The following is a 16,029-nucleotide window of genomic DNA, read 5'->3' as shown; positions in this document are numbered from 1 at the left end:
TTGGGACTCTGTGGGAGAGGGTGAAGGTGGAATGATTGGGGAGAATGGAATTGTAGCATGTATATTATCATAAGTGACCAGTCCAGGTTCGACGCATAAATTTTCCTCTGTTCATTTCTTTGCATTTGTGCTTTTTTAATAACAATACTTTTAACTGTAAAAAAAAAAAAAGAACAGACTTTTGGACTCTGTGGGAGAAGGCGAGGGTGGGATGATTTGAGAGAATAGCATTGAAACATGTATATTACCATATGTGAAATAGATCGCCAGTCCAGGTTTGATGCATGAGACAGGGCATTCAGGGCTGGTGCACTGGGATGACCCTGAGGGATGGGATGGGGAGGGACGTGGGAGTGGGGGTTCAGGATGGGGAACAGATGTACACCCAAGGCTGATTCATATCAATGTCTTGCAAAAACCACTACAATATTGTAAAGTAATTAGCCACCAATTAAAATAAATATAATTAAAAAACAAACAATGGTGTGATGGTTTCAGGTGAACAGTGAAGGGTCTCAGCCATACGTATACACGTGTCCATTCTCCCCTAAACTCCCCTCCCATCCAGGCTGCCACACAACACTGAGCAGAGTTCCTGTGCTATACAGGAGGTCCTTGTTGGTTATCCATTTTAAATATAGCCATGTGTACATGTCCATCCCAAACTCCTTAACTATCCCTTCTCCCAATCATGCACGTACCCCCTCCTTTGGCAGCAAGAGATAGAACTCTTTTGGTTGTTGTTCACGAACACATTTATTTTATTTCATTTTAGAAAAAAATGTGAGTTTTTAAAACTATATGAGGACTTCCCTGGTGGTCTGTTTTGCTAAAAGTTTTACTTTTGTTTTAGGTTTGATGGCTTTGTTAACAAAAGAAACCACTTGATACAAACACACAATATGCAATTCCAATATTTAATAGAGAATTGTTTGGCTTAATTTCAATATACAGTCATTAAAAGAAAAATAAAAACAACAGGAAAAGGTGATAGCATATATATCACAAACTTGGACTGAAAACCTGCATCCAGATTTGAACGCTGGGAAGTCCCAAATGACAGCAATCTGAAGCCTGAACAAGACTACCTCCATTTAAATTTTCCTAACATGATCCGGTGGTTAAGACTCCATGTTTGCTCTGCAGGTGACACAGGTTCGAGCCCTGGTTGGGAAACTAAGATCCCACATGCTGTATGGTGCTGCCAAAAATTAAAAAATAAAAGTAAAAGAAACCCTTGAACTATTAAAAAAATATATGAACAGCAATAATAAAAATGCACATGTGGACAGACACTCAATTAACACTGGTAAGTAGAAATGGCATCCCTTTACAGATTTTATCTCAAAGTCCATCAGCTTGCATTGCCACCAGCAGCCCCCGGCTGTAGAGTCCTGCTTGCTGAGCCACTGCTTCTGGTTGAAGGTTCTGTGTCATTTGTACCACAGAGAATTCCTTCTATTGTTTGCAGTGATTGCTACACCGCACCACAGCGCTCGGCACACAGTGGGCACCCAGTGGGCAGCTCCCTCTAAGAAACCGCAGCCACTTAGTCCTCCGACTGGGCTATCACTTCCAGTAAATGGACATCCTGTGCCCTGATGCACCATGTTAAGGAAGACAGCGTCACCTTGTGGTTTTCTGCCGAAAATATTCAAGCTGAATCTGCTTATGAAGAAGCAGACAAAACCCTCTTAAAAAAGATTCTACAAAAATCCAATCTGAATTCCTACGAAAATAACAATGTACTTAAAGACAAAGTCTGTTAAGGACATGTTAGCTAAATTCAATATGTACTTGTAATTGGATCTTGGATTAAAAAAAATAATGAGTATAAAGGGCGTTACTGAACAGTTGTGAGGATTTGATCATGGATGGTATGTGAGAAATTAATCCCTTACCAGTGTTAAGTGCTATTCATTCTGTGGTTCTGAAGAATGTCTTGTTACTGGGAGATGTATACAAACTGTTAAGGAGGAAATGATATCTCATCTGCAACATTTATTTCAGAAAAAAAATGTGTATGCCAACCATCCATATGACACACGTGTGTCACACATGCACACATATGCACAGATAAAGGTCATAGATAAAGTAATATTTGAATCTAGATGGAAAGTATATTCTTGTAAATTTCAGTCGGTTTGAAATTTTGCGGATTAAAGGTGTAAGAGAAAGAAAACGTCAGCTTTGGCACTGGGCCTTGGACCTGGTGGTCATTGTACCCCTCCCACCCCCCCCCTTTTTTTTTTTGCTCTGGGGCCTTGGGCAAGTTATTTCCATCTCCTGCCAAGGGTTTCCCCCCACTATAAACATGGTTAGTAATGCTACCTGTCCCAAAGGGTTATGAGGATGAAGGATGGTGGATGTAAGGGGCTGGCAGTGCCTGGCACAGAGTGAGCACTCAGTTAATGCCTGCTCTAATGATGAAGATATATTTTGCTAAGACAGGTTCACGGGAAAGAAAACATCAATGGGAAAGTTGGAATACTCCCACCTGCAAAGTGCTGGTACTGTTGCAGAAAACCACAAAATCCCCCCTTCTCTTTATTTGAAAGAACTGAGGTGTTTGGGAGGGATGGGATGAAAACCAATTCCAGGGGCTTAAAGAAACCCACTGCAGGTAAGGGGTTGGGTGGGCTTGGGTGGGAGCCAGCAGAGTAGGTGGAAGGGCCAACCATGGTCGGGAAACAGGAAGGGGTGAGGCAGGGAGGGACAGAAACTCTTGAGGCTCCGGGGCTGGGAGATAGTGACTGTGGTCTTCGCTCAGAGTAGAAAAGCCACTGGTCACTTTATCTGCCCTGTCCTGCCCACGTGCCTTCTCACAGAGCCTGCTCCCCTGGCTCTGCTCACAGCCCCCAGATCCAGGCTGGACACCCAATGGGACAAGCCCTGGATCCAAGGCTTGGCTCACGAGGGAGGGGGCGGTTCTGGAGAGGAAATCAAACCAAGAGTCAGCTTTGCAACTGCTTGGAGAATTTTAATGAAAAGCTTATTCACATTTGCCAGTCCAGCCCTCCCCAGTGAGGGGCCGAGATGGGGGCTCTGGCCACGGGACATGACTGGAGGAGCCCAGTCTCCCACCCTCCTTCCCCTCCAGAGACGCCGACATCCTTTCTGACTGTAGAGCGGTGGCTGGGCAAGGGCTCTGGAGCTCGGAGCTCAGAGACCTCCTGTGCACGAGGGCACAGCCCCAGGAACACTGGGGAGCTTTTATAGTAGCTGCTGCTGCGTGGGGTGGAATCTGTGCCCTCCCAGGAGACGGTGGGAGGAGGGCACTGCAGGGGAGCCTCCCAAGCTGCTTAGGAAAAGAGCAAGAAGCAGAGTTGGCACAAGTTCAGGTTCAAGGCGTCCTCTACCCTAGCTCAACTCAAAAGTGTTGATGTACTCTCGCACCCACTTCTTCTCTGGGTTGGCGCACACCTGGCGGTTCTTTCTGGTGATAAAGCTGCGGGAGACAAGAGAGGGGACCTGGTCAGTGTGGAGACAGCCAGGTTTGGGAATGAGGGGGACTGAGGCCGGGAGGAAATGTTACCGGGCGGGTTATTTTCGGAGCTCCACGATTGTGTTTGTAGCTTTCAAGGAAAGGATGTTTTCTCTTCTGTTGGGTCAAAGGGCTACAAGCCAGAAGCAGCTGTGTGCACACTGTAACCCCCACGCTCCTGTACAAACACATGTACCCTGCAGAGCTCAGGGAATACGGGGCTCGAGGTGCCCAGGGTTGAGCTGGTCAACCTCTAGCCTTTTCTCAGCACTTCCTGTTTCAGAACCTGTGCTGGCTGCTGAAGACGCAGAGAAAAAGAGGCACCCTCCAGAACTGAGTCACGGCTGACTAAGTGGGAGACGAGGTGGCAGAACAAACGTGCGGTGTGGTTTTAGGTAACACAGCGCCCGCCACACATAGACACTCAACGAAGGAACCCGTCTGTGGGTGAACAGAAGAAGGACTCAAGTGAGTCTTCAGATCACCACTCACTGGTTAGATCACCTTGGGCAAATCACTTAGGGCCTCTGAGTCTACATTTGCCTCTAAAATATGGAGAGAAATAATTCCTACTTTGCACAATTGCTGTGAAGCTCAGATGAGATAAGTGAGTGTGAATGAGTTTTGGAAAATACCATATATGTGTTGTTACTGGGGTTCTGTGGGGCCTCTGTTTTAGGGTGGATCAGAGCAACATGAGACTAGAGGTCCTGGTAGTGGATGAGGTGGCTTGGAGAGGTTGAGGGCCCTGAGGTATGAACACTTGTCAAAGCAATTAACCGACCAGGATGTGGAGGCCAGTCAACAGGTGTCGATGGTATCAGTTGGAGGGCTTGCAGCCTGGGGACCGTGGGCTCCGTCCAGCTGCCTGCCCTGCCAATTCGCTGGGAGGTTGTTTCTCTCTGGGGGATGCCCCGGGCCTGGCCAGCAGTGCTTCTTGAGTTATTGCTGTTTAGTAGCGAAGTTGTGTCTGACTCTTTTGCAACCTCATGGACTGTAGCCCGCCAGGCTCCTCTGTCCACGGGATTCTCCAGGCAAGAATACTGGAGTGGGTTGCCATGCCCTTCTCCAGGGGATCTTCCCGACCCAGGGATTGAACCTGCATCTCCTGCTTGGCAGGCGGGTTCTTTTCCACTGAGGCACCAGGGAAGGGGCCGGCAGGGCCGCCAGTTCGTTCAGTTTCCTCTCCACCTCGCCCTGCCTCCCGGCACCTTTCTCACTTTGCCTTCTCCTGTGGGACGCTTTCCTGCGTCTTTCTGGGATTTTTTTCAGACAAAGTGAAGGCTTGGGTTGTCTGATGGATGAGGATCTCCTGGCCCCTTTTCCTGCTCTGCCATGGGGAGCATGTGCTCTCAGGGGAGTTGCTTTGCCTTCTCTGAGCTGCACTCTGAGCACCCCATCACCTCTCTTTCTCTCCCTTTCTCGGCGTGCAGAGACGAGAAATCGAGCAGAGGGCTGTTCTGAGTTGTCTTCTTGCTTGGGGTGGTGAGGGAGCTTCCGATGCAGACTCTGCTCTGGGCCAGCCAGGTGTCATACAGGAAATCCTGCCGGCTCACTGTCCCCTCTCCTCGGCCCCGCTGGCTGGTGGCCAGGAAATTAAAGGCCAGGAAACCGCCATCTGGAGGGCGGGGTGCCCTGGCCTCCCGCTCCTCCCTGATGAATGTGAGACTGGACGGCAGCCTCCCTTGCCAGGCCATCTCTCCCCGTGCCCCCCGCCTCCGTGGGGACCCTGTCTTGGCCCGACTACCCTCCACCTTCAGCTGCTCCTCCTGGGGAGGAGGAGAGCATCGCGCTCCTTTCCTCCCGTGCGCTCCCTCAAGTCTCTGGCCCCGGGTGTGGCACACCGTTGGTGCCTAATGAATGTTTATTGAAAGAGTTAGTGACTGGATGAATTGCATTCGTTCATCAAGTTTCACTTGTCACTTCTATGTATCTAAGAATACATTTGTGGGGAGAAAGATGATTAGTTAACACCTACCAGGCACCTACCTGTGTGCCAAGAGATAGTCTAATCTCATTTTTCTCTTTATTATTCTCACTTTGACCCAGGGAGGGAAATACCTCTATTCTCCTCCACTTTGCAGACAAAGAAATTGAGGCTCAGAGAGGTTAAGTGGCGAGCCCGAGCTCACACAGCTACTAAGTGGAAGAACTGGGGTTCCAGGGAAGGCAGATTGGCTGGAGCAGCCGAGATGGTCGAAATGCCACTCTGACATCAGAAGACCCCCTCCTCCTTAAAAAAACTGCCACACCTCCAGCCCCAGCCCTGTTTCCTCAGCTCCTAACCCTTCAGCTCACACTCCCTGCTGGACACTTCCACAGGGTCATGGTGCTGGCATGGCACCTTCGCCTTTTCCTTTTTAAATTGGAGTATAACTGCTTTACAAGGTTGTGTTAGTTTCTGCTGTACAATGAAGTGAATCAGCTCTAAGCATACATATATCCTCTCCTGCTTGGGCTTCCCCCCGCCCCACCACCCCACCCTCTAGGTTGTCACGGAGCATCGAGCTGAGCTCCCTGTGCTACACAGCAGTTCCCACTAGCTCTCTATTTCACACATGGATATTTATGTCGAACCGAATCTCCTAATTCATCCCACCTTCCTGGGATCTCAGTTCTCCTATCAAGGATGGAGCCCAGGCCCCCTGCATTGGAAGCACAGAGTCTTCACCACTGGACCACCAGGGAAGTCCCAGTCCTTTCCTTTTAAAACAGCTCTTCCTTGGGACTTTAGGGGGCTCCACGCTTCACCCTTCTCCACGTGTGGGCTGAAACCTCAGCGTCACCCTCAAGCCCTCTCTCTTCCTTGTTCCCGACCTCACATCACCTCCCAGGCTTGCTGATTCCACCTCGGAAGTTTCCTCACCCCTGTCTCTCCTTCCCTCCAAGTCCTCTTCAACCTCAGTACCACTCATGCGGACAACCTCTCCACTGGACCCCTCTTGTCTAGACTTTCCCTGTTCTAGCTCATTTCACACTTTTGATTCTTTGTGCTGACCCTTGAGGCCCTCAATGCTTTTCTACACGGAGACTCTAAAAAAACCTAAAGAGAGATCTGGCAACATCCCTGCTGCCCGATACACCCCGTCCCTCAGTCCGATCCCAAGTCAAACAGTGCAAACTTGCCCTAAATCCCTTCTCTTAGCTGTGCCCCGAAGAGCTGTGTGTTCCCTTTCCTTTTGTCATTTCTTATGTAGGGTGTCCTGGTCATTGCTGCATCTAACTGAGTCCCGGAAGGCAGGGGTGGCAGTTTACTCCTCTCTGCCTGTACAAGTCAGTGCTCAAAGAAGGTGTTTCTGTTTTGCTTTTCCGTCTGAAAAATACTTGCTTTTGGAAATAAAATTAGTAGTACTAAATAGCAAATATATAGTATAGCAATAATCTGAAGAATTCATCAGGACCAAAGGCCAACTCTGAATACCTACAACTCTGAATCCTACCACTTGGCCAGTGCCGCAGGAATTTTTGGATTAAAAAACTTCATCATGGGTGGTCCAGTGGGTAAGACTCCACGCTCCCAGTGCAGAAGCCCCAGCTCCATCCTTGGTTAGGGAACTAGATCCCACATGTCACAACTAACAGTTGGCATGCTGCAACTAAAAGGATCCTGTGGGCCAGCAGCTAAGACCCGGTACGGCCCAACAAATAAGTAAATATTAAAAAAAAAACAACACCACCCAAACAACAACAAAGTCATCATTATACAGAAAACTTCACGATTGCCCCATTTTCATTCTTAAACTCTGTAAACAACTATCGCTAATGATCTTACTAGCGTAGAAAGAGGAGGCTCCAGAGACAGGCTCCCTCCCTCATTTACTGCGCAACCTTGAGCAAGTCACCGAAACTCTCTGGGTCTCAGTTTCACTCTCTGAAACGTGGAGAGAATTCTTCATACCTGTCAGGGATGCTATGATCCAATGTAGAGCTAATGCATGTAAGATATTTGACACACAGCAGGAACTTCCTAGGTAGCAAGAATTATAATTTTTCCAAACGTCATAGCTTGCGTGTTTAAAGGAGAATCTCGTTTCATTATTTTTTCTTCATCAATCAATAACTTTTTTTGTTTTTAACATGCTGCAGCTAGGACCTTGACTTATGACCTCTCCTCTCTAGTTCCTCTGAGGTTGTGGATGGCTTTGATTGGGGGCAGGATGTGGGGGACTGTGGGGTCCTTTTCTGGAAAGGGATGTATGAGTCGATCTTCTCCACCCAGGCACGTTGCAGACCAGGTTCAAGTAACAGTCACATCCATAAAGATCAGAGAGCTAACCTAGCCCATCAGAATCGGGGGGGTTCCTCCAGGAACAGGTTGTCTAGCTTGTTCCATATAGCTGGGGAATCTGAATCCAGAGAGGGCAGAACCACAGCTATTTGAGCAGCTGGAGGATGGGTGGGAATGGATGCGGCACCCTCTCTGAGGGTTCCTGCCAGGGGAGACTGATTCTGGGGCAGTTTTCCCTCCCTCCGCCCCCCACACCCCGAGGGTTCCACGGGGCTGAGACTCACACAACTGCTGCCATGGAGCACTTGCTGCTGGTGTAGAAATATTCCTGGACGTGGGTGCGGGGCAGCGGGCGTGAGAGGTAGGCAAAGCAGCAGGGTGTGGTGTCCGAGGCATCTGGGGGAAGGAAAGAAGGAGACTCCTGGATCCATTGCCAGTGCACACTGGGTACTGCGCCGGGCGCTTGAGAGGCTTTACCTCCAGCAGACTAGTTTCCTGCTTTGGCTGAAACTGAAGCTCAGAGAGGTAAAGACACTTAGCCGTGGACACACAGTGCCAGAGTGGGGATTCTCTCACCTAACCCTTGAGGCCAGCTGGCCTCCTCTTTCTACACCACAACCGCATGCCTTGGGCTCTCAGGGCAGGCTGGGTCTCCTCTGGGCTGGCCTTGGTTCCTCCACCCTTATTCTTGCCCTCCTAGGATTCTCGGTGGATTCGGAACTTGCTTTCTTTGAGACCTAGGCTGGGTTGTGGGGAGGTTTTTAAAACTCAGACTTCATGACTCAGCCAGGACACCAAAGAAGGGCCTGAAGATGCATACTGCATTGTGGGAGCCTCTAACTCTAACTGCGAGAAGGAGGATTTTTGTTGGTCAGTGAATTCAGGATGCCCCCGGGAAGGGTCAGTTGCCATTTCTGAACAGAGTAGTAGTGTTTCAGAGCCAAGAAGAACTGGGTTTGAACACTACTTTTCTTACTTCCTAGCCGCATGACCCTGAACAGGTTACTTAACCTTTCTGGACTGTCAAGAACAGCTACTCAAAGATTCAGTTCAGTTCAGTTCAGTTCAGTCGCTCAGTCGTGTCCGACTCTCCGCGACCCCATGATGCGAATATTAAGTAAGATGAGATATGCAAGGCAATCAGCACAATACTTGACCCATAGTGGACATTTAATTAGGTTTTGTTATCTGTTCTTTAAATCTATGAAATGGGGAAAATATGACTGTCCCAGGAGGGCTTTAGTCAAGTGCTTAGAAACTTCTTAGAAACCCGGCTGGTGATGACAGACATGAGTCAGTTGTGTTTACAGGTCAGCTCGAGCAGCCTTTGCCTGTTAGTCATGTATGGATGTGAGAGTTGGACTGTGAAGAAAGCTGATCGCCAAAGAATTGATGCTTTTGAAATGTGGTGTTGGAGAAGACTCTTGAGAGTCCCTTGGACTGCAAGGAGATCCAACCAGTCCATTCTAAAGGAGATCAGTCCTGGGTGCTCATTGGAAGGACTGATGCTGAAGCTGAAACTCCAATACTTTGGCCACCTCATGCAACAAGTTGACTCACTGGAAAAGACCTTGATGCTGGGAGGGATTGGGGGCAGGAGGAGAAGGGGACGACAGAGAATGAGATGGCTGGATGGCATCACCGACACGATGGACATGAGTTTGAGTGAACTCCGGGAGTTGGTGATGGACAGGGAGGCCTGGCCTGCTGTGATTCATGGGGTCGCAAAGAGTCTGACACGACTAAGCGACTGAACTAAACTGAACTGAACCCCAGTCCACACTCGGTGAGCACCTGCGGCTTGGGGTGTAGACCTTGAGGATACAGACAAATTGATCAGAGGGGTCCCTGCCATGAAGTGGCTTAGAGATCTATCCCGGACAACTGGACGTCTGAGTAAAGCAATGCGGAAGAATATAAATCATAGGAGTCGGATGGTATAAACGCTGCAATTGAAAAGAGGGCGAGGGCTTCCCTGGTGCCTTAGTGGTAACCAATCTGCCTGCTAATGCAAGAGACACACATTCAACCCCTGGTCTTGGACGATCACACATAGCCTTGGGGCAACTAAACCCGGGCGCCACAACTACTGAGTTTGCTCTAGAGCCCAGGAGCCGCAAGTACTGAGCCCAGGCACCCTAGAGCCTGCGCTCCGCAACAAGAGAAGCCACTGGAATGCAAAGCACTGCAACTAGAGAGTAGCCCCCTGCTTACTGGAACTGGAGAAGAGCCCATGCAGCAATGAAGACCCAGCACAGCCAAAATAAATACATAAAAATAAATATATATATATTTTAATATATAAAAAGGAAAGAAAAGAGGGTGAGATCCGGGTGAATCTAAGGGCTGGCCCCCGGGGGCTGTGGCAGTCAGGACTTGGACTTACATGGGGAGGCAGACGCAGGAGCGCAGAGGGCGGCCACCGTCAGCAGGACAGCGAGGGCAGCGGCGGAGACCTTCATGGTAGCTGTGGGCAGAGGCTGCGGCGATCCACGTGCTGATCCTCTGCAGCTCGGGCTGGCCCTTTACAGGGCGCCAGGCGGCCCTTTATAGGGAGGCGAGCCGGCAGATGGGGCGCCCCCGCTCGGGGAGTTTCCAAATAGCAGCCACTACTGCTGCTGATATCATAAGTGAAATTGCACAAAACGGAAAAGAAAACTGAAATAGCCTCCGGAAATATATGTGTGTATGAGTGTGTGTGTGTGTTTGTTGAGTGAGTGTGTGTGTCTCCTGCTCTTCTCACGGCCTTCACATCCAGAGTGAGCTCATCACTTCCCTCTTGGCCCTCGAGCAGAGCCAGCACAAGCCGCGGTGGCAGAAAATCTCTTCCACCGCAGACTGCCTGGGCTTTATCTGCCCGGGCGCTCCCTGGTCCTCCGAGAGGTCCGGAAGCAGCTTCTCCCGGGGCAGGAGGAGGGGCAGAACGACCAGGTGGGACCCCGGGTGCCCCGGTTCCCACTGCAGGGCTCCGTCCATGAAGTACTGCTCATCGTGATGAGATGCGGCACTGGGGCATCCTTGAAACTGAACCTAAGTGGTGGTCTGGATTAGACCCGAGTTCCTCCTTCTGTTTCAAAGCATTAGATACAGTCGATGTTCATCAATTCCTATTTGGGTAATTCAGAATTAGTGACAGTTTGGCCTGGGCTGAAGTTGACTTCTGAATTATTTAAAAGAGTCTGTTGACAGTGACAAAGGAAACACATTTTAAAAAAGTGTAATTGTAAAAATGCAATCGTATACCAAGGATGTTTCTCCCTAGCTACTGTCACACATGGTAACTTGGCGGCTGAGGGGGACTGAATCACCCAGAAGGGGGAGAACTTGTCTCTTTTCTTCCTTTTGAAGACTTTGAGGCAGGATGGTTATTATTCTCCTTTTATAGAAGTGAACATTAAGCCTCAAGAAGAGGTCATTAAGGTCCTAAGATCACACAGCAGGAAATGGGGCTTGAACCTAAGTATTTCTTTTTTTTCAGACTGACTTAAAAAATGAACCATAGTTGATTTACAAATTGTGTTAAATTTAGGTGTACAGCAAAGTGACTCAAATATATATGTATAGATAAATTTCTATCTATCTGTATATACATATGGGCTTCTCAGGTGGCACAGTGGTAAAGAATCTGCTTGCCAATGCAGGGAATGTAAAAGACTCAGGTTTGATCCTTGGGTTGGGAAGATCCCCTGGAGGAGGGAATGAATACCCACTCCAGTATTTTTTGCCTGAGAAATTCCATGGACAGATGAGCCTGGTGGGCTACAGTCCATGGGGTCACAAAGAAGTTGGACATGACTGAGCACACACACACACACACACACATTGTATATTCTTTTTCAGATTCTTTTCCATTATAGGTCATTATAAGTTATTGAACATAGTTCCCTGTGCTGTACAGTAGATCTTGTTGTTTCTCTGTTTTATATATAGTAGTGTTTATCTGTTAATTCCAGACTTCTAATTTACCTCTATCTCTGCCCTTTTCCTTTGAGAACCATAAGTTTGTTTTCTATGTCTGTGAGTCTGTTTCTGTTTTGTCAGTAAGTTCATTTGTATCATTTTTTAGATTGCACATATAATTTATATCACATAATATCTGTCTTTCTCTGACTTAGTATAATCTAAGATATCTGACTTACTTCACTTAGTCTGATTGTCTTTACATCCATCCGTATTGAAGCAGAATAGCAATATTTCGTTCTTCTTTTATCCACTGCATATATGTACCACATCTTTTTCATTCATCTGTCAGTGGACACTTAGGTTGCTTCTTTGTCTTGGCTATTGTAAATAGTGCGGTTATGAACATTGAGGTGCATGTATCTTTTCAAATTAGAGTTGTCATCTTTTCTGGATATATGCCCAGGAGTGGAACTTCTGGATCGTATGGCAACTCTATTTTCAGTTTTATAAGGAACCTCTATAGTGTTCTCTTTAGTGACTGCACCAGTTTATGAACCAAGTACTTCTGACAACCAGGGTCAAGCCCTTCCCACTGACCCACATTAAGTTAAGCTGTTCATCCTCTCTAGGTGCCAGCTGTTATTGTTCTAAACCTACAAGAATCCTCTTATTACCTAATGACCTATTAGTCAATTAGCAATAGAAAACACAATTTTGGAAAGCATAGCCCATGTCATTTAAATAAATAAACTGCAAGCACTTAAGAAACATCCAACCATCTACACAAAATGATCTGCCTGTTTGAATTGCTCCCTTCACAGAATCCCCTTAGTCCCCAAACACATGGGAGGCTGTGTGGCCTAGTGGTTAAGAGCAGGCACTTTGGTGTTTTTCTCATTTATGAGCCAGGTAGCTTCCTACAAGTTACTTCATCTGCCTGGTCTCGGTTTCCTCATCTATAAGTCAGGGATAATGATACTGGCTCCTACCACAGCTGTTGAGACAATTAAGATCCCATAATATGCTCACGCTTGTAAAGGTCTTAGCACAATTCCTGTTAAGTACTTCATAACATTAGCTGATGTTATTAGCTATTATCATCATATTGACAGTAGGAAAATGGCAGTAAGTAAGTCCCTTTAAGGATAAACAGTAAGTCAGTCCCTTTAAGGATATTCTATACTGTAGATTTTTCACTGATTTAAACCAGACCCCCCCACTCCTACCGTTGATATGGATTAGTGAACTTTATTGTAGCTGTTTAGTCACTAAATCGACTCTATGGACTGTAGCCCGCAGGCTCCTCTGTCCATGGGATGTCCCAGGCACTAGTGAGACTAGTGCACTAGAGTGAGTTGCCAAGCCATTTCCTTCTCCAGGGGTCTTCCTGACCCAGGGATTGAACCTGTGTCTCCTGAACTGGAGGTGGATTCTTTACTACTGAGCTACCAGGGAAGCCTGAATTTATTACAGAGACAAATTTTAAGCAGGGGTCAGTGAGGCTTAGAGAGGTTAAATGACCTGCTTAAGGTCACATAGCCTAAAGTGGTAGAATTCAACATGGAACCGAAGTCTGTCTGGGTTCCTAGCTTTCTACCACACTGCATTCTTTCTAGAGAAATCCTGAAAGTTTTGCTAAGGCTCAGTTTTCCCACGTGAGCTCCATTTCTGTTGCCTTTCCTCAATCTCAGTTTCCCTCTTTCAGGAAGAAAGGAAAGTACTTTCCTGGATACCAAATCTGCTGAGTTGGAACACGAGCTGAGGATGGAGATGTGGGAACCACAGATGGACCAAATTCATCCCCATTTTAAAATCCTAGTGAACCTTTCTGCTGTGTATGTGTGCCTGTCTGTATATAAGTGGTCATGGAAATGGGGATGTAGTTGCAGGGCTGGTTGCTAAGCAGGAATAGCAGTGGGCATGTCAGGAGTATTTTCTTCCCTTTCGGTGGATCCAGTGGATTGTGGGGTTGCAGAGGAGAGAGAAGAACCCAGTTGTAACTCACTTCTGCCCTTTCTCCTGTGCGAAATCAGAGTTTGGACTCATGGAGTCAGTGTATCTGTGGCTCAAAGGTACTGATTCCAGGAGGAAATCAAAACACCTGTGTGAACAGTTTGGTACCTGGTACAGGGTGAGTGCCCAATGAATGGCAACTGTCATTAAGACTCGCTCAGCATTTTATGTTCCTGAAAACCAGGACTGCCTGCCCGTTTGACCCAGCACACAGGTGGCTGAGAGGATCTAGGGAAATGATGGCGGATGTGCTTAGGGAACAGGGGAGGTACAAATGTCATGAAGATGCCTCTTTGTGCCCTGCCAGTGTGCTTAGCCAACACCGCTCCTTCCACAAATTGTCACTGACAATTGCTGGGAGCCAGGCAACCCTCTCTTGGGACGCCGAGTGAGCCAGTCAAAGGCCTGCCCTCTGGAGCTTCTGTTTGTGGGTGGCGGAGGGGGGAGCCAACCCAGAACAAGGGAAAACAGACTCCTTTTTGTGAGTCATCTTTTCATTTCTCTTGTTTCACTTCCTGGATATAGTAACAACGTCTTATGCTTTTTTTTCCAGTTTGTTTATTTCATCCTTTCCCTGAGTTCCAAGAAATGTCTTGGACATGACTGATGCTAAATTAAAGCTGGTTTAGGGGCTTCCCTGGTGGTGCAGTGGCTAAGACTCTGCACTTCCAAGGAAGGGCCTGGGTCCCATCCCTGGTCAGGGTACTAGACTCCACCTGCCCCAGCTAAGCGCTGGCAGGCTGGAATTAAAGATCATTCTTGCCACAACCAGGATCTGGAGCAGCCAACTAAATAAATTAATAATAAAAATATTAAAAATAAATACATTAATGCTCGGTTGCTCTTGATACCTTCTTACAGCGTCTTGATTAAGACGCTGTAGCCTCCCACATTCAAAACTCGGCTGTATTATTAATCCTGGCTTGGAGCAAGCGGCTTACTTTGTCTGGCACTAAGTTTCTTCATCTGTAGTGAGAGATTGGTTGCTTCCTTTTTGGGGGAATCGAGCTCTTTAAGCATCCCTTTTTTTTGTTTTTTGTTTTTGTTTTATTTTTTGTCCGGAGCCCCGCCGCGTCCGCACCCCACCGCGGGCACAGGGAATGGGGAAGGATACGGGCACCTATGCGTCGCCCCCTGTGTGTTCCACCCCCGTCCCCCGCAAGGGGACCTGCGATGCCCCCGGCCTCTTGTTCGCACCCCGCCCCTCCCCTTTGCCCGGACCAGCCCGCGGGCGAGGCCCACCGCGGGATGCAGAGGAACGCGCGGCTCGCCCCCTTCCCGCTGGACGCCCCTCCTTCCGTCCGGACCGCGCCCTCCACCCTGGCCCCTCGGTCTAGGCCGGACGGGCGCCTCCCCCGACCGCGGGGACGAAGGGGCGGCCGCCGAGAGTGGGCCGCGGGCGGAGAGGCGGAGCCCGGCGGGGGGACGAAGGGAGGTGTGGATGCTAAGAATCTGATGAAAGCTGTGAACGCTTTCCACAAACACGTGGAGCCCGACACACACACGCGCACACATCATTTTGCGTGTAAGAGCTTCATAGACCCAGCAGGATCCTTGATGGGCCTCTCAGTTCAGAGAGCTGGTTCTCTGTCCTGAAAGAAACCAGACGCATACTGCCCCCAGCCGAGTATGCCCCTCCTCGGCCCTCCTGGCCCAATCTTTCCTTTTCTCTTTCTGTAGTAAACTGGCCGCCTGCCCAGCCTAACACTGTGACGTTAGGAAACCAAAGGCAGGCAAAGAAAGTGAAACCCCATCTCCTCTGGATTCCGAAGCTTTGCTCTGACCTGGAGTTCCCCGCCCCCGTGACTGTGTGGGGAGCGGCTCTGGCTTTTCTGGTGGACATTAAAAAAAGAAAAAAGGAAAAATGTCCAGAGCAGGGAAATTCCCTCCATCCTCTAGGAATCCCAATCGGGGCCCTGAGAGAAGCGGCAGCAAAGTCATTTCCTCCGGATGAGCCTTAATTGTCTCCATTTACAAGTTAGAGAGGGGCTTCCCTGATGGCTCAGTGGTGAACAATCCGCCTGCCGAGGCAGGAGACACAGGTTCCATCCCTGGATCGGGAAGATCCCCTGGTGAAGGGAATGGCAACCCACCCCAGTATTCTTGCCTGGGAACCTCCTTGGACAGAGGAGCCTGGCGGGCTGCAGTCCATGGGGTCTCAAAAGAGTTGGACACGACTGAGAGACCAATCAGCAAGGCAACACATGGGCGATTTGCTCTCTGATTGTGTTTCTCTTCTTTGCCCTCGTTAACACGAGTGAATATCTCCCGCTTGAGCCAGTGTGCTGCTGTCTCCCGCTGTGTCAACAGGGCCGCCATGGGCTAGGTGCTCAGTTGGTGAGGGTGGAGGCCTGTAGGGGCAGCAGTGTGAAGATGGAGGGGAGGCCTCCCAGTTGATGCA

The 16,029-nt window shown here is 48.7% G+C and overlaps 1 protein-coding gene across 1 annotated transcript; it reads right to left on the bottom strand.

Moving 5' to 3' along the window:
• Positions 1 to 2,959: 2,959 nt before the first annotated feature.
• On the bottom strand, positions 2,960 to 10,304 carry CCL5 (C-C motif chemokine ligand 5). The gene is made up of 3 exons (XM_055395773.2): positions 10,099 to 10,304; positions 7,997 to 8,108; positions 2,960 to 3,448 (listed from the first exon to the last, which is right to left on the bottom strand). Exons 1-3 carry the CDS (start codon positions 10,172 to 10,174, stop codon positions 3,361 to 3,363), a joined length of 276 nt encoding a protein of 91 aa, XP_055251748.1. The 5' UTR covers positions 10,175 to 10,304; the 3' UTR covers positions 2,960 to 3,360.
• Between the last annotated feature and the right edge of the window lie 5,725 nt (positions 10,305 to 16,029).

This window comes from Moschus berezovskii, chromosome 20 (assembly GCF_049115385.1).
Source record: "Moschus berezovskii isolate FMDL1 chromosome 20, NW_MosBer_1.0, whole genome shotgun sequence".
NCBI lineage: Eukaryota > Metazoa > Chordata > Mammalia > Artiodactyla > Moschidae > Moschus > Moschus berezovskii.
The sequence above is the reverse complement of the archived record's forward strand: the minus strand, read 5'-3'. Positions and strand labels throughout refer to the sequence as shown.

Bases quoted from the DNA above. Each gene is read 5' to 3' on its own strand.
- CCL5 (XM_055395773.2), bottom strand. From the start codon at position 10,174: ATGAAGGTCTCCGCCGCTGCCCTCGCTGTCCTGCTGACGGTGGCCGCC. The intron at 8,109-10,098 runs GTAAGTCCAAGT...TCCTTCCCCCAG, and splicing joins TCCTGCGTCTGCCTCCCCAT to ATGCCTCGGACACCACACCC. The intron at 3,449-7,996 runs GTGAGTCTCAGC...TGTCTCCCGCAG, and splicing joins TGCTCCATGGCAGCAGTTGT to CTTTATCACCAGAAAGAACC.